Raw genomic sequence first — 18,915 nt, forward strand, 5'->3', positions numbered from 1 at the left:
ATTATTACCCAATCCTCAGTGCCCTATATTTGAGATATAAAAGCTAAATTAGAATATCTGAAGGTTTATCTGTACTTCAGGAACACTAAAGTATGCAGACTTTTAAGAAATCAATGCTGCCTCTTCCAAAACCATATAGTAACTTTTACCATTGTAGTTCTTAAAGCAGTTACCAAACAAATAAACAGAATCACCTTAGGCATATGGTTTCTTTGTCTCGCTTCAGAGGCCCATATAATGTGGACACAAAAATTATTTTTGCCTCACTATTTTTGCATTCATGTAAAGCGGAATAGCATTTCGGGGCATATTTTAAAATTTTAATTGGAATCATGCTGTGGTTAAAAATCACTTGTCACAGTGGTTCATAATGCTACAGTCAAAACCAGATTACAACAACAGGGCAAATAAGCCCACCCAACTGTTGCCCAGGTGTCGCAAACACACTGTTGATGAGGTTTTGGAATAGTACGCATTTGTATATAGCTGCAGCCTGCACTGTATTTCCTTCTTTTTATTAGCTTAACATCAACCCCTATCAAGATTGTTTAAATGGAGCAGTACAACACAGTAAACTGTGTAAACTAAACATACTACTAAACATTCTGAATGGAACTATTAATTGCAGTGTCTTTTATTCTACTCATGCAAATATGCTTTCTGATTTTCGTTGACTATGCAATCAGCATCCACCCATAATTTTTGTATTTAACTAAGCAAATTAGGTAGTTTAAAATCAAATTAATTAAAAATAACCTCTAGGGATGATGGGATACTTTTCTGGATAATGATTTGATGAGAAGTAACCAAAGTGCCAGCAGATTCTCCTTCCTGCAGCTTCTTCTCTATCACACTTGGCTAATAGAAAAACCAATAAAAACACAAAGTTCACCATCACTCAGCATAATCTAGATTCACTTGATAATATAAAGGAAATTCATTCTAGTGACAGAAGTGCACCATTCACCACAATGTTCTCAGTGAGGTTTATGCTGGAAATGCATGCATAAATGCAAACAACATCCACAAACAGCACCGTGCAAGTAGATTTCTAACTAGCAGAGAAGTAAGTCTCCATTAGGAAGACATAAGCTCTGCAGGGACTCATTCCTCAGAATTCAGTCCCAGATTACTACATCTCTGCCTGAAACTTAAGAAATAATAACAATAAAAAATATTAAAAATGGGAAGGCTTGGAAAGGAAAAAAGATAATAAAATAATAAATCATTGCCATCCTATCTTGACTGTATTTCAAGAAAGCATTGTTTGTTTTTACCTGCATTTCAAGGAATGTAGTACCTCCCTTCTGCAAAAATATGAGTTTTTCTGATTTTTCTCTTTCTTCTTTGGTCTAATGTCAGGGGAATAAATGACTTTAGTAAATGGAGGCTATAAAGTCCACTATACTTTACAGTAGCTCATCATATTTCTCTACACTACAAATTAGTAATTGCACGGTAAATTAGGAAACAGAATTAAAGAGAATCATTTTACAGCAGAGGTTTCCAATGAGAAGTGAAATCAGTGCCTCTTTGTGGTCAATGCGAAATAGATACGAGCAAACCACTTGTGTAGTACAAACCTGACTAAATTGAATAACACCCAGGTGTGGATGCACCGTGTTCATGATGCACCGTGTTCATTTCATCCCATATCATTTATTTAACTTTGATGCTGAGAACAGGCCCCTCCACCTTCACCCTGGATGAGGGTGTCCTGAGTTTGCAGCCCTTCCTGCTGAAGCAGGCACAAAGTGTGCCTTGGAAAGATTTCAGCTCTCCCTTTCTCCCTGCTGATATGAGGCCTCAAAAGTCCTTTTCCTACACAGGAAAATAACCATGACTCTATTATCACTACAGTGAAACACCAAACTCCTCAGTTTTATCCCATCAGTGCCTTCCCAATGCTGTGAGAATAGTATCACTGCAACTTGGCCAACAGGGAAAATTCTAAATTTTGGTAAGACTCAACCTCCTAAGCCTTTTAAGCCCACCTTCTTAGCCATCCACTGTTGCCATTTGGCCAGTGAAAGCAAGCCCCTACAGAACAAAATAAGTTACTTGCCAAAACCTTTCCAGCCACTTCAGTGGCTAATGCACTTGATAGGCATGCCAGTGGAAGTGTTATGACTGGCATGAAAAAGGTGTTCATGTACTCCAGAAGAAATGCAGAAATTTAAAGAAAGACATGAAATTAGAAAGAGAAAGGGATAAAAGTTCATCTCCCTGACTGTGATGAGATGTATAACTTCTTTATTTCTAAAGCTTTCCTTTGATTTAATTCAGGTCAGACTAAACATTGTCCAGAAGTTTGTTAATATGATTGCTTTTATGTTCTGTAGCGATCTGGCCACCACCACAGCAGGTATTTCAAACTGTATTTTTCATCACTAAAGAAGAATGAAGCACTTCCCCTCCTATTGTAAGAAACCATGTGGTGACTAAACAGGCTTGAAGTCACAACAAAGGTGCCAAATGCTCAAAAAGCACACTTTGAAAAGGCCTGCTTTTCCTTCTGTTCTTGGGATTTTTATATGAAAGAGTTACAGGTGACAGTACTGAGTACATTTCTAAAGTGCATATGCTAAATTACATGTGTAACGTCTTTAACTAGCAGAAGGCACTGCCTAATGCAGTTCTAGGTGCTCTCTGTCCTGACTGCCTCTGCAGTCCTCAGTTAATGCCAAGGTGGTAATTTTGACCTATGGATGGCTTCATATTTTCCTGAAAAATTCCTCTCTCAGGAGGACTGAAACCATCCCACTTAGTGAGACCAAAAAAGATGGCCACATGTTATCTACAGCAGGGGCCCCTTCATGCCAGACATCACTTCAGAGTTACGCTCTGATAGCTTAAATGCTCTCTCAATGTTCCACAGAAGTGCCTTCATTTGGATGAGGTTCTGTGAAATAACTGTAGATTACTTACACGCATACAAGATTTAATAACTGCACATTGCTTTGGAGCAAGCTGGCTTCTTACTAGTAAGAGAAGAGATACGAGATAAGGATAATTCTTGCCCTTTTCCTTTACAAATGAATGGTTAAATTTGGATGTGTTTCCCCACTGTGAAGCCTACATAACTGTGTAATACTTTGCTACTGCTTGTGTAATTTAATAACAATTAAAAACTGTTATTATATTTCTAAACTAATAAATGCATTAAACAAACAAGGTGGTGCTGTTTTAAGCTTGCTTCCCTTTCAGTCTCAGCTAGCCAGCTGCTTGCTGTTCAACAGTTCCTTGTATCTTTAGTATGTTAAATGCATGCTGTTCATTATACTTACAATTTTACTTCTATGAAAGAAACCCCATGTTTTCACTACAACCAAAATAATCTTTTTCTAGAGTCTATTATGATTTGTTTGGTCGGAGCAATGCTAAGTCTCCTCTCTGCTCCCCACAAAAGGGAAGCTTTGGGCACAGAGTCTGCTTTTTTAGGTATTTTAAGCCACCTTAATGGCCATGCTAAAAATGCATGTCTCATGCCCATATCAACCACTGGTTAGATGGGTATAATGTGGAGAGGAAAAGGGCCTTTTTCTTGGCAATATACCTTTCCCTAAGGGGAGAAGCTGACACATGATATCTGCGTGTCCATGAACTCCCTTCCCCAGAGAGTTGTGGGTCTGCAATGCCAACCTCTGAGGTGGGAAAGTAAAACACCCGTTCAAATTATACTTTCTAGCCAATTTTTGCTGAGTTCCTTACTATATTACATCAGTTCTGTGGGCACAGAAGCAAATTTCATGACCATTTATTGGTCTGTAATGCTAAAACCAGGAAGTAACCATAAAGATTATTCCTCTGAGACAAAAATCAGATTAACAATTCACAGTAGAATAAAAAAATTACCTTTCACGCAGACCACACAAGCTTATTTCTCTTTACGCCACTGGATTTAAACCAAGACACTGTCTTTTTTTAAATCTATGTATTTTACTGCAACATGAAAGGTTACGTTGCTACCCCTACATGTCATTATCTATCCAGAAGTTAAGAAAATTGACAGGTTTCTTACAAACTCTTCAAGACTGCACAGTAAGCAAAATTTTTTCGCACATGGCCACTGCATGAAAATGCAAACACTTAACAATCTGCATTGGGTCTTCAATGAAATGGTATCCAGCAGACTGCAGCAACCATCAGTTCCCTTATGGAACTGCCCAAGAAGGTCTAATTATCATCATTATTTCTTTCCTGTCTTGAAAGACTGAAAGAGTTTTGCCCTTTGTTGTGTATTTTCTTCTCAAGCTTGGCACCATACCCCTATCCATCTCACTACACTGCAGCTCCAAACCAGTCACCATTACTTAAATTTTCTCTCCATCACTTTCATGGTTTCTTTCATGCATGGCTGGACTTCCTCAAGCTCACCGAACCTGTAACAACGCTTGAGTTTTGCACCCTCAAAGAGACCCAATTCTGCCACATGGCTTATAGTGAATTTTGTTCTCTAAATACATATCTATGTATTCTTATACATATATATATTATATATATATATATATATATATATATATATATGTTTATGGCATCTGCTCCTCCTTGCATCTTTGCTCCTAGAGCCTGAGTCCAAGATAAAGGAGTGCCTGCAAGCAGGGAATAGCTTCTAACTGACCTCTAATCTACTGAGGGCTGCTATAAGTAAAAATTGAATAGACAAATACATAATGAAGCCTTTCAGCTCACGCTGACCTCTTCAGGCACTAGTGGTTCAATCATAGGAGCATCTTCCTGCCTTGCTGCAAGCCGAACAGGAGATGTGGAAAGCCTCTTCTCCCACTCATTAGACACAGTCGTTTCTGTGGAGGTTTCCAAGAAGGTGCGTTTCAACTCGCTTATATTGGTCTGATGTTTCATCAGATCTTCCTGGGTTTTGTCTAGATCCTGGACAGTTTTAAAAGAATAGAGCAGTTTGTGATACATTCTAAGCCAACCAAATTCTAGAGCCCAAACACACAACTTGGTTAGTATAGAGGGAAGTAACAGCTCAGGGAGCCAGGGAGCACAGCACTAACACAACACTCTGTGAAAATGTGGTATTTTGAAAGATAACAGCATAGCATATCTTGTACAAGTGAGTATAAATACACTCTTAGAGAGCTTATCTGTATCACTATAATTTGCACCTGATAAAGAGGCTTCAAACAAACATACATATGCGCGTGGAGGCACACACATATACGCACACGCATATATCTATATTTATAGTACAAGTTAGAGGACTCGTCATAATCTGAGAAAAAAAATCTATTAGGAAGTGGGAGTACACAGTTCATGCATCATAGTGCAGATCCACAGTTTACCACTAAAACTAACACACATGTACGTACATGCACTGGTATATACCAATACCAACCTCTAACATAAGATTACTATGTTTGACATACACATTTTCACCCTGTATTCGCTTAATCAGACTATTCTGAAAGAAGTGAAAAAGAAAGGGAAAGGTAAGGGACACAGTATTGAAAGGATACAAAATGCTGTTTCTACACATTTCTTCACAGAGAACCAACAGTAACATGCTGAAAGAGGTGAACACCTCCAACATTGATACCTGAGCAACATCTAGGCCTTTCATTTCTGTACCTGTGCCTTTAGATCTCCGTCCTCCTCTTGATCCGACTGCCGGCATGAGAAAGATTGGAAAACAACACCTTACCCAATTGTATGAATGAAGGCTTTACAGACATTGGTGAGAGGTACACACTGGGTTAAAATTCCATTTCCTCTACATTAAGGGCTTAAGGAGGAATAGACACACTGCCTTTACATGGTTTTCCTAACTCAGAGGAAATCTCCTCAAATTTGTTATTTGTTAACAAAAGGATATTAAACGTTTTCCTTTTGTAAAAATTGCTATGCTCCACATTCTTAGATCTCCATCTATGGAACAGCAATCGCACCTTCTCACCAAGGTCATGGCTAGTCTATTACCAAATGGCAATAGCAAATTCTTTGAAATTCCATAATCCTAGAGTTTACACATATGACATCATCTGGGCCATAAGTGAAGCTTTGCATAAACTCACCATGGGAAAAAACCCCTACAACACTTTCTACAGAAGGAAGCATATTTTATTTGCTTAAAATGGTATTTCTCTAACCTCAGTCCCTTTCTGTATTTCTGTAATTTTATTTCATATTTAGCCTGTATATATTCTTTTGGGACCTATCTGCAATGGTGATCTGGAATGGCACATACATCACATTTTCTAAAGTAAGGATTGCACTGGCAACCTGGTTTCTGAGGATACAATTTTCAGGTGGCAAATATACCACACATTTTGAAAATCAGATATCCAAAAGGAAAACTAAGGTTTGCTATATCTTCTCCTATAAAATAAAGACAGCAACTAGGGAGATTTACACAAATTTTTTGAGTAATAAACTGAATATTTTAAATGCCACAATTTTATGATTGTTTTACTTTCTGCAGGGCTCAAGGCCTGAAGCAAAGGACTGAAAGAGGCACTTCAAAGCATTTTGTACTCCTGACTCGTCTCAACAAACTTTATATGGTTATTTGAATTCTTTTAATGCCCATGCTGATATTTTATCACCAATTTTTCATATAGTCCTAATGAGTCAAATGACTCACAGGAAAATCTGTTGATTACTTTATAACTCAGTTCAAATCTATTCTGTTTACAGCCGAGTATGAATTGTCTTGACATGTCATACAGAAAATTTTTCCTTGGCAGTAATTTTTACAGTCTCAAATATTAATGAGATTCTTCTGAAAAACTGCAGTAGTGTTTGTGGTAAGACTTTGTCTTCTAGCAGATGCCACACCAAATTCAGCTCATGTTTGCAGCTGCAACCATATTAATTATGAAAGTATTATATGCACTTCAATGAAGTCACATAGGGTCAAATTTGTCTACACAGTCTATGTACCGTGTTGTGTATATGAGGCTTCTCAGTGCAGGGAAAATATAAACATTTTATGTTCCTCCTCTGAAGACAATATCTGGACTAGTGGTGGCAATATGTGAAAATGCAATGTGAAATTAAATTCAAGAAGAACCTTAGATATTTAGAACATGGAAACATCCTCATTCAGTAAATTTCAAAATTGCTTTTAACTGTCTTTTCTACACTCTCTTACTCAGGCTGCAGAATATGAGAGTCAGCAAGCAAACAAAAACCGCAGGGCATGATCTGGCCAGCATGACCATCTGGGTGGGCAGCACTGGTGTATGACACTTCCACCGCCCCAGTATCCACACAATGTGCAGTTTCCAAACCAAACTCAGAAATAAGAGGAACCCACAGGGAGCAATGAAAACTCAACTCCCCCAGAAAAGCTGTCCCACTCGCAGGCACACACATGCACACACGCGCAGAGAGGGATCCTGAGCTGCCGTAGTAAACATGCGGTTTAGCCCCGATGCCCAGGGTTGGGAAGACGAGGCAAAAAGCTCTCCCCTGGCACAGCTGGGTGCTGGTGACTGTACAAACCTCGGTGGCAGTGGTCTCACCATCAGCCGCAGTATCCGTCTGCTCACTGTCAGTCTATTTGGTTAGACAAGAAACCGGATCCCGAGAGGAAGGCAGGAATAAAGAATAAACCCAGCTCATCAGTACACGCGGCTCACACAGGGAACTGTTAAACTCAACATCCCTGTGAACTGCATAGCATTGCTTTTCAAACAACGCACAAGTCAAAGAAGCAAAATAAAAATGCTATATTAGTAAACAGAACAGACTCAGAGGAAGACTTGAGGCGTACTGTCCACAGTATATGGCTTTACTGGGACAAATTTATAAGCCAAACAAAACATTACTGGAAAAATATTATTTGAATAGCAGATTTTTTTTCCCTTATGAAAGCCAGGTAGCTTTAAAAAAGAAAGGGAAAAAAAAGCAGCTAATATTTTCTGAACAAACTTTTCCTCCCACAATGTTTTTTTTAAAGAAAATTATTAAACAGATTCTTTTTCTAGTCAGTATAAAGTGGTGGTTGAATTTTTATCCAGAGGGGGAAAAGATAATTAAAAATAAAAAAAAAGGCTACTTTAAGTCACCTGACTTTCAGTCCCTCATTTGTACAGAAGTTGTTCTTGTCTCCATATTTATACACCATGAGGCTGTCTGCATTACCAAGGAATTCTAATAACCATATCCCCAGCCCATCTACTGTCTGTCTGTGGAGTAATGGTAAGGCTCAGATCCCACTCGGTTCCAATAAAGAGCAGCTGATAATTGTTAATAATAATAAAAAGAAAGAAAACTGCCATTAAAAGAATAAAAAATACTTCTCATTCCATTTAAGAATATGGATGAAAGCAGGAGAAAAACAAAAGTAACTCCCCCCATCCCCCCAAAACACTTACTAGGTATGAGTGATAAAAATGAAACAAAGCACAGCATTGTACAGACTGATCTATCCCTGCTTTGGTCAACACCACCAAGAACATTTTAGTGGAGAAAATAAGTGACAAGATTTAACAGAGAGTGGAGTGTAGGTTATTATAGGCTGAGAAGAGAGTTCAAAAGACTACTTTGATGTTATCAAAGCGTATGGAACACTAGTAAGTAAAGTGCTCCCTACTGCCCCAGACTGGCACATCCAAGTTATTTTGATATCAGCAAAAGCTCTGGTTTTCATTAGTGATTTTCTGTGGTCCTTAGATAATCTAAAGTAACTCAGGCAGGTAATTTAAAGCCAGGACAATACATCTCTTCCTCAAATCACATCAGTACACCAAAAAAGAAACCAACCTACTGGTGGATGGAGTATCAGTCTTAGCTTTGAATTTCCTCTAATCTTTTATCATTTTCTGACAACTCCAAGGTTTCATAAAACTGCTTTTTTGATATTTCTCATTGCTTTGTTTTCTATTATTCCTTCCTTTTAATAGTTTCAATGACAGGTAGAAGAATAAACAAGCATTTTGCACTATTTAGAAAGTGCATGAATGCAAGTTACATGCAATTTTTCAAGTAATAACCACTTGTGAGACAGACTGCTTCTATTTTTAAATTAAACTGTAATGACAAAATAGGCTAGCCCAATTGCTTTCACTAAAGCGTTAGAAAATGATTTCTTTATTAGTGAAGGATCTCACATCTTTATAACATTATGAGCAATTGTAAAAGTATGGGGAGAGAAAAAAATCTATGCTCTGTCACTCCTATTAAAAAAAAGAGAGAGAGGAATTAATGAATCTAAACAGTTAAAAATAATTAAAAGATTTGTGTCAAGGCATAGTAACACAAGTCTGGCACATAGGGTTCATTTAAGAACTTGAAGTCAATAGAAATACTAGCTGCTAAGGTACAAACACAGAAGCTAATGAATTCTAAGGGGTGAGATTCTGTCTTTGACTGCATGGACTGTCTCCAGAGGCATTTCTCGAGGGAGAACAAAACAACATACGAGATTGGCTCAGGATACTGTCTGTAGCCTTCTGTATCTCTGTGTCGAATGTTTTGTGACTTGAAGGGGGAAAAAAGGTTTCTGTTTCTTTAGCCATAAGAGCAATGAAATCCTAATTAAAGCATAAAATTTGCTTTATTGCTACATACATATCTGCTAATAAGCCAATCAACAGCCATGGAGTTGAAGTCAGCATTACTGAGTTACTTGAAATAAAGATCTGGGGTTATCACAAAGCAGGGAAATGGTGAATTAAGGCTGAGCAAGGCAGGTCTCCAGAGCGGAGAGGAAGAAAGATCAGGCTCAGCTCCAAGATGGGCTGTAGTACAGCTGCTGGTGGGGCTGGTGGACGGGCACGGGATGGAGCAGGATGAAAGACAGCTGTCTGCTTAGATGCTGTGGCTGCACCTTCCCTAACTTGTGATCGTAATTGCTGTGATTTGTTTTGCCAATGTAATGCAGACATGCCTGAGTTAAAAACATATTCACTTTTCATGCAATATTTTGAACAAGAAATACCCGGTGGATTAGGCACAAGTCTGTGTTGTCTGCTAGGAAGCACTGCCAGAGTAATCACCCTCATAAAAGAGTGATACTGAAAAGCCTATTTTATATGTTTTTATGCTCAATACTTCCTAACTTTACTAATGAAAAGAAGTGCTCATTTCTGAATGAGCACAATGCATTACATAAACTCTGCCTCATTATTGCCTCTGGAGCTGGCACTATATTAATGCTGTTATTGCTATTAGATTAATCCAAGTGCAGAACTAATGCAAATTTAGACCTAAATGCTATCTCAAAATGAGGACACAAAATGAGACAGCAGCACTTATGCTTTTTATCAGGAATTCCACATTATTTTTCAGTTGTTAGGCATCACAGAGCCAAAAGCATCTAAAGACAATGTTTTTACAAGACAAATTGATGCAACTTTTGGCTTTCCATAAAGGAAAATGAAATCCTGCACCGAGTCTCACAAAACCAACAGCGGCAGATGACACAAATGTTTAGATGTGCAAGCTGGTTTATTGAAGACAACTACTGCAATGGCATCAACAAGAGGCCAAGGCACTTTTTTACAAGTGGCCAACTGGTCTATGGTTATCTGATCTGGGGCTTTTTGATTTACATAAAAAGCAAACCCATACTTTCGTATTTGAAGAAGAAGAGGAAAAAAGAAAATCGAGGGAAAAATGAACTTATTATTATTCTGTCAACGAAGAATAACCAGGCACCAGCAAAAACTGAGATGCCATCTACTTTGTTACTTAAGCAGATTCCTTTCCTACTTCTGGATATATCATCACATCCACAGTTCCAGAACTACTGTGGACTCTTACTGCAGTTGGTTTATTTGCTTGTGATGACCCTGGCAGCTTAAGGCATCAGTTTTGGCAGTGCTAATCTAACACTGCAAATGTCAAGACAGCCCACATGGCATGCTCCCCCAACAACTGCAGAACAGCTGTCCCAGTCTGACCTCTCACTGATACATTGGATTTAATCATGGGAAAACAATTTAATCTGCAGCAGAGATGGGATCAAGGCTGAAAATTGAGATCCAGGTTTTGCTGGACCAGAAAGTCTTTTTCTGGAGTTGGGCTACAGCTGATAGCATTTTGCAAAAGATGAGTCCATCTGCATTTTGAATATGCTGAAGTTGGTGAGGATGATCATTATTGTTGGGTAGTTAGTTATATGAATAAATGTAGATACATATGCATATATATGCATGCTTCAGTAATTACGCAGAAAATTATATTTGGTTAATTATTCTAACCCTAGTATAAATTGGTAGAGGAAGAAACAGGTCTTAGTGGGTTCAGATACAAAACTTCAGAGCTTATTGGTGGCAATTTATTTAGTGCAAGTCGCTTTGCACCAGCTCACACAGTTCAAACCAAGCCACTTCCACACAGTGTTGTGCCTAACCCTGGGCCCCAAGCTGCACTCCCAGCATGAGAAAAAAAATAAAAAAGAAGAAAAAATAAACCACAATCCCCAAACAAAAAAAAACCCTTCTAACATATCAGCACAGACAGAAATGAGGCTCTGAAAGTAGGACCACTATTGCAGCAATCTAACACTGGTTAGGACTGAAGCACTGAACACGAAAAAGAGTGTGTTCGATGCCGAGGTACACACCTCTTCCTCTGAACTGTCACTCAGGTCATTGGCAAGTGAGGCACTCAAGGAGGCCGCCTTGGGCTCCAGGTAGCAGAGGCACATAGCCAGAGGAAAGGAGAGAGTGAGGGCGTATGGCACTGAGAAAGAGGCAGAGAGCAGAAAGAAAAAAATGAAGAGGAAACAAGGCACAAGGGAGGGGGAGCGGATGGGGAGGTAATGCTGCACACTGGCAGGCAGGAGGTTGGTTTCAGAGAGGTTAGGGAGTGACAGGTAGCCATCATCATCCAGGAGGGAAGGAAATGACTCTGGAAGTTGCAAGGAGAAAGAAAACAGCGTTCTGCCCTTGCCAGCTTTTTGCTTGTAGCTGAAAGCCATGTCTTGCTCGGCGGTGCAAACTCGCCCCTTTCTGTCAGAGTCTGGCTCTGACTCGCTGTGTTCTGGAGCGCTCTCTTTGGGCGCCTCATAGCCTAAGGACTTTGTCCGAGCACTCTCCTTGCATCTCCTGCGAAGTTTTGCTGAAGATACATGGGGGCCAGGTTGAGAGGAAGGCGAGGGGTAGGGGGACTCAGTGCCAAGCACAGATGTCTGGTGACAGAGAAAGAGCAGCAAACAAGGCGCAAAAGCAAAAGGACAAAAAGAAAACTGTAATTAGTTAATTTTCTTCTGCGATGATAAATAATATATATATAAAATTATAAACAGTATTTTAACACCACAGCTTTCCACTGAAATAAATGGTGCATGCTCCTATGCCACACACCACAGGTATGAGTGAATCGGGCTTCCAGCTTACAAAAGGCAACTTCTTGATTCAACATTTGTCTAGTCCCCTCAGCACAGGATTTATATAAAAGCCTCCATGGCTACATGTGGAGTTTCAGGTTCTGCCAGTTTCCACTTACTGTTAGACTGGCTTCTGATCATAAGGTGTTTTCAAACATCAAGTACATGGAGAGCAACAAAGAAAGAAGGGAACGTATTTCTAATACCAACACAGTTTTTGACAGCATTCCTGCTGTCGGGAGGAGACCCAGTGGGGGCCAGATGCATCTCATCTATGCTTTAGACAACCTCAGCAGGAATAATTAAAATTCCAAGAATTTTAAAACTCTACATGCCCACATTCCTCCACTGAAATATTTTAAAATTAAAAAAAAAAATCTCGGTCGTAAACCTAACTAAAATACATTCTGGTTTAATGTGGCATAGATACATATATTAGCTGCTACTGATGGAAAGAAAAGCTATCTCAATACCCACCCAAGCAGCAAGCTCCTCAGCACAGCTCCCACCACTGCCCAGGCTGGCTTCTCCTGGGCATCCCCACAGCCCTGCCCTCACCTCTGCCCACTGTGAGTCAGAGCAGGCAGCGCTGGGAGCTCACTCCCTCCCAGCCATGCCTCTGGCCATCCCTCCAGGCTGTGTGCCACCAGTTTAGCAGCACACTGAAAGAAGGGAGATGTGGCCTGTGGCTGGGCAGACCCTGTGTTCTCTCACTGGGGATCTGAAGGGGGGCTGACCAGAGAGAAGTCTGTGCCCCACACAGCCACATATCCTCATAGTTAAAAAGTGGTACTTTACCTATAGGGAAGAGGTAAAAATGCACCCAATGCTTTTGCTACAAATTTTACCCCAGTAAAGAATACTGGCTACCAAGAAGCAGGATTTGCCTTGATAGGCCACTGGTAGGGCATTTAAATGATCTTTGAAGTCATTTGAGGACAAAAACTGGTGGAAGGAAGGAGGTGATTCAGCAGGAATGATGACTGTCATTTCACATGATCCCTGTGGGCAGCCACAACTGCTCTTTAGAAGGACAACAACCACTACCATCACCAAAATACATATCCCAGTACAACACATCTGCCACAATGCTGATGGAGCAAAGATGTTCTGGCCAAAGTTGACCAGGTGCACTTAGCTGAGTGGCACATTGGCTCCATGACCAAACCCTAAGTGCCTAAACTGCTGAATCCACAGCACATCTCCCCAAGGAGCTATAAAAGCCATTCCAACTCCACTGCCACTCCAGGCTCCCAAAAGCAAAATGACTTCAAAGCCAAAACAGCATTTGCCTCCTCAGGCTGGTGTCCAGTTGGAAGCAACAAGTAGAATCCATCAATGACAGCTACTAAGTTTGATCTTTGCCAGGTATATTAATGCCAGGAATAGGATTTAAGCCAAGTGATTACACAAAATAACTCTTTCCTCTTAATATTTTGCTTCTCTCTCTTCTCTAATCATCTATCAGTTCAGGCAATCTGTATTCCCAAATTAAGCAATCAAAACCAAGCCTAGCTTCAAACAGCTTACAAATGTCTTTACGAGTTTAATCCAGTAAGCTCAAGCCAAAATTTAATGCTGCTGGACTCACAGATCCTTATGTGAGCTAAATACACAAACCTCCTCTTTATATTGTGAAGGTAAAAAAGCCAAAGTAAACGTATTTGCTAATACAGACTATTCACTTACTGACATCTTTGCAGTGTTAATATTTAGAATAACTTCTGGTACTTAAATACACATGGATAAAACAAAGGCAAAATATCTTGATGGAAAAGTTGAACACCTACCTATAAAACTTATATACCTTTAAACAGGACTCTGATTTCAAGGTTGTCCTGTGTTTTTTAAGATCCTATTGTCTTTATGATGAATAACAAAACTGTTGGCAGGCCTGTGCAGAAGCAGGAGTAAGATCTCTATAGGCTTACATAACTAAAGATCTATAAATGGCTGGTTTAAACAGAACCCACCTCTTGAGTTGGGGGTAAAAATTATATTTAAGTTCCATCAAAATAGTCTCCTAAAATATTTCTAGCTGTATACAAGGATTGGCTAAAATTAACAAACATTTGGGACAGAACTAGCTTCTACTGGATGTTTTCTGCATATTTTATTTTAATCAATCTTTCCCCATGCAGAAAGAATGGACTTTTAAGAAGACCCCAGCTGAATTTTGTAGAGATTATCTTTTTAATGCTACAATTACAGTACACACATTCAAAAGAAAATCTTTTCTCATTTGCAATTTTCAGTAATTCAATTTGTTTCTGACTTTTGGTACTTCAACTGCAAATCTTTTTGAGAACTTGATCCTTTACCCATGTAACTCATTGTGGTCTTATATGATAAAGACAGTTCTGTGGGTGTAAAAGTATACATCAAGGTTTTTCTTCCTAAATGACGAGGGCAAAACCTTACTTGTTTAGCAAGTGCATTCCAAGGTACACTTTTTGAATGTGATTCTGCCGTACTTCACAGCCAAACTCTAGTCACTATTTTCTCTGTCCTCCTGTTTGATTTATCCTGTCTTAATAATTGAATAGATACTATGCACAACCATGTGTGTATATGCATGTGGCGGTGGTGGGATTGGAGATGACAAGGGATTACTCAAATCTAACAAATGAGAAGAGAATCATCAACAAAGACGCTTTCTTCAATACAAAACTTTAAACAAGGGAAGCCAATGCTTTTGTAAGCCAGGAAAAAAATTTGTAACAGCAGATTAATACTTGGAAGTTAATAGAGAAAAAATGCCGATTGCAATTCATGCAAGGAAACAGAATGTTATGGGAAGTATAAGAGAAAAAATTAAAGCACAGAGCTACATGCAAGAATGCAGAACTATTTTGTTGTCTTGTCAAAAAATAAAAAACATTATTGTCATACTAAAGTCAAAATACAACTGAAGAACAGAAGAGGAAACATGGACTGCCAGATTACTTTTGGGTATTTCCTAAAGAACTCTTGAATGCTATGTGAAAAATAGCAGGTTGACTATTAAACAGATTTTAAAAAGTATTCTGAGGCAGGAACTAACTTTTACGACATCCTATGAAAACTGAAAGGACTACAGAAATACTGATTCAAGACATGTATATACACATAGTATATTTGCTTTCATTTATCTCCTCCCTCCCTAAAAATTTTGCATTTCTCTAAGCACTCTCCAGGCAGCTCTGTTTGATACAAAACCCTGAAAACTCTACCTTGGTGTCATGGCGTATTGCTGAAATTGGGGTGACTTCCTCTGCTCTTTTCTTTTTGCCCTCTTCATCATCCTTCTCCTCTTCTGTCTTTTTCTCTGGAGTCACAGTGGTAATCAAGTTGGTCTGAGAGATGCCCTTTGTTGTGGCGTACTGGCCAGTACCAACCTCTGCAGCAGACACAGAATCCTTCATGTACATTTCATGGTTTTCATTCACTGATGCTAAAAGCAAATATTTAAAGAGGGAAAGTCTGAAATAGCTTTTGCCGAGAAGCTGCATAAAATTAAAAAAGCAGGTTTAGAAAAACATTTGAGATAATGCTGAAAAAACAAATATGTCATGTTTCAGGAAAACAGAAGCATGTGCATACATTTGAATAAATTGTTCACTCGAAATAAAGCTCGCAGCTTTTATATGCATAAACATGTATTATGCATGTGTATACACACATTACTGTAGATAATGTGTGTATTACACAGTTGTTACATGTTAGCAAGCCATTAAAAGTACTACTGTAGTGAAACATCAGACAAAAAGAATTCAATGTGTTGCCACATTTATCAGGCAGGAAACATAAGGAGAACCAGCTATGACATCAGCCACGGGGGTGGAAGAGATGGTTTTTTTAAAATCTATCAGAATATAACAATGCAGATCAAATGCACAGTTAGTAACATGCTGCATTAAAGGAAATGGCAATATTTATGTAACACAGGCATAATACCTGAGAAAAAAGAAATGTGATCCTTATATTATTGAGTACTAAAATTTACCAGTTAGGTGAGCTCATTATCCCAAAAAATTCTGGGAAGTGATGACATTTAATTCAGTGGACCCAACCAGAATAATTAAGGATGCAGTCTTCAATAATTTAGCAAACTTAAATATATATAAATAATTTTTAAATAAATAGTACATTTACAGATAGAATGTAATAAAAACTTTAACATATACCCAGCCTCTGCTCTTGACTACTGTGGAACTGATTTTTAAGCCAATAGGATTATTCAAATTTATAGTTACTTGCATCTGTAACAAACGACAGAGCCTGGATCACAGTGTTATCACAATACAGAATGTTACAGTCACATCTGCATTAGAGTAACAACACTAGTGAACAAACCATAAGCATTGATTAAAAAAACCCTCTTTCCTGCATTTGCACTTAGGCAAATTAATATCATAAAAATCCTGCAGTGTCTAATAAATGCTGGAAAAAGCATTTCAGGTATCTAGTCCCTTGGGAATGAGCTTAGGAGGCTGGAGAAAGCAAAGGGAGTAGAGGGAGACATCTTGTTTGGATGTTACAAACAAAATATCGCAGAAGAATAATTTCTGCTTTGAAACACATGCACAGCAATCAGGTCACCAGTTGCTTGGTAACGAGCAAGAAGCACATCAGAATTAGAAGATTCCAAAATAATTAATGACAAGCAGCACCTTTAGGGGAAGAGAAAAAGGCTTGTCATTTGTAGTTTTAAATCAAAGGTTCTCTCCCTCCCCACCACCAACTATATTCATTACAACTTGTGATATTCTGCAGAAGAACTCACTTTTTTTCAATCTGTAATGATTCTGAGTTTCATCTTAGTCTTTTTTTTTCTACCAAAATCAATTACAAAACTACAACCTCTTTTTACTGAACAGCTGATAATAGTAACAGCTGATGGAAGTAGTTGATACTCTGAATCACAAGCTGATTTAACCTAAGCAAGCAGCAGAACCATGACCTCCACAAACCAAGGATAAAGAGAGAAAAAGAACATGCTTTTAACCTGTGTATGTTACTTTCCATCTCCTACCTTCAAAAGTAGCCTTCAAAAAAAGTCTCTTAGTGCTCATCTGACTAGGACGTGAGGTAATTGGAAGCAAGTGTTATTACTCAAGGGAAATAATTAATTTCTGAACTGTAACAAGCTTAAGTGAAAAACCTCCACAGGAAAAACAAGTCAGATTCAACTAAAACTCAAAGATTCACTTGTGCAAACTCAGAAATAAGTGTTGAAGACTGAGTTTCTTGGGCAGGCAGGTCCCATCAGCCTGTTGCTTCCCAAAGCAGGGAGATGTTCTGCAGGTGTGAGGCTGGGGCTGGGGCTCTCTGAAGAGAGGACTCCCAAGGACATTCTCTAGGCAAACACTTTTTAAGGATGACAGCACTACATTTACCATGGAATTTCACTACATCTTCTCCTACCCTTGCAGTGAACATTCACGTACTCAGCCTCCACTCAACTGAAGCTCAAGGAGATGAGATGACAAGAGGTTTATACCTAATGCAAAGCAGTGACCATCATGACAACAGCTTTTGACAAAGTGAGTCAAGAGAACCTTACCCCCATCTAAGCTGCGAGACATGGTATAACGTTTACTAGAAGAGCGCTCAAAGTAAGGTGCAGGACGGTCTATGAGGGCGCTGGCTCTTCTCGTCTGGGCTTGTGTCCGGCCGCTGTAGCGAAACTTGGAGCCCAGCGTGAGGAACTTCTTTGGAGGCGCTTCGGGCAGCAGGAGCCTAAAACACACCAAGCAGTGAACCTGTTATTCCCCCTTCTCCAAAATCAGTCCACTATTTTTGTACAGGAGAGAAGACAACTGTGTATCACTCTCCATCGTAACCCGTGCCTAACCAGTCTGTGTCTTAAAAGGGAATCAAAGGATTGCCCCTCATAGAGCATGACAAAACCATTTAGCTAATGCATTTGAAGATATGAGTTCTTCCTAATAGTCAAGACTAACTCAGCTCCTCAGATTTATTATTTTCTAATCACCAAAACTAAAAATAAGGTGTTCCTTGTATCAGGGACCCTGATTGGGCTGAAATACAGATGTATCTCTTATATTTCTAATTTAACATGGTGCTACTATGCTGAGGACAGGGCCAGAACAGATTTCAAGTGAATGCCACGCAGTATTTATTTGCAGGGTTGCAAACATTTTTCAGGTTAAAGCTCTCCCACCCTCTGCATTTTGGCTATGGGAACTGGCTGAAGAAGCCATTCTCCTGCTATGGAGTTTATGCTTCAGACATTGATTTTTCACTAAAAATCACAAAATACCCCAAAAATGCACAGTCCATTTCTCTTTAGATCTTTTGCTGCTAAGACTGCATTTCATATGAATGTACAAATAGCCTGAACCAACGGTTTTAGGAAAAGGAGATGAATTCTTCAATCCTCCCAAACATCCTCCAGAAGGGTTTTAAGCACTGAATACCCTTTCAAGCTGTTGAAAATCTCACCCTTTTGGGTTTCCTTTGTTAAATATCTCTTTCATGACTATCTTAGCACAAAGTAATTACAGTGTTTATTCCACTATCCCAAACTTTTCTTAGGTCTTCTTAGAAGTCAAAAATAGCTACAAAATTCCACAGTAATCAAAAAATTACAGTTATGGATTGGGTAT

General features: G+C 39.0%; 1 protein-coding gene across 25 annotated transcripts in view; it reads right to left on the reverse strand.

Moving 5' to 3' along the window:
* Window positions 1–18,915, reverse strand: part of EPB41L3 (erythrocyte membrane protein band 4.1 like 3) — a 148,189-nt gene that overhangs the window by 9,177 nt on the left and 120,097 nt on the right. For 7 of the 25 annotated variants that reach the window (XM_071554769.1, XM_071554755.1, XM_071554762.1 and 4 more), the window contains exons 11-19: window positions 17,850–18,025; window positions 15,517–15,737; window positions 11,540–12,106; window positions 7,471–7,524; window positions 5,596–5,631; window positions 5,363–5,428; window positions 4,699–4,890; window positions 1,278–1,352; window positions 757–858 (exon numbers count right to left, since the gene is read on the reverse strand). In XM_071554769.1, coding sequence (XP_071410870.1) covers window positions 757–858; window positions 1,278–1,352; window positions 4,699–4,890; window positions 5,363–5,428; window positions 5,596–5,631; window positions 7,471–7,524; window positions 11,540–12,106; window positions 15,517–15,737; window positions 17,850–18,025 — 1,489 coding nt within the window. The remainder of the gene's footprint in view (window positions 1–756; window positions 859–1,277; window positions 1,353–4,698; window positions 4,891–5,362; window positions 5,429–5,595; window positions 5,632–7,470; window positions 7,525–11,539; window positions 12,107–15,516; window positions 15,738–17,849; window positions 18,026–18,915) is intronic. The other 18 variants (XM_071554773.1, XM_071554768.1, XM_071554764.1 and 15 more) reach the window with 13 other exon arrangements.

The sequence above is a fragment of the Pithys albifrons genome, chromosome 4 (genome assembly GCF_047495875.1).
Source record: "Pithys albifrons albifrons isolate INPA30051 chromosome 4, PitAlb_v1, whole genome shotgun sequence".
Taxonomy (NCBI): domain Eukaryota; kingdom Metazoa; phylum Chordata; class Aves; order Passeriformes; family Thamnophilidae; genus Pithys; species Pithys albifrons.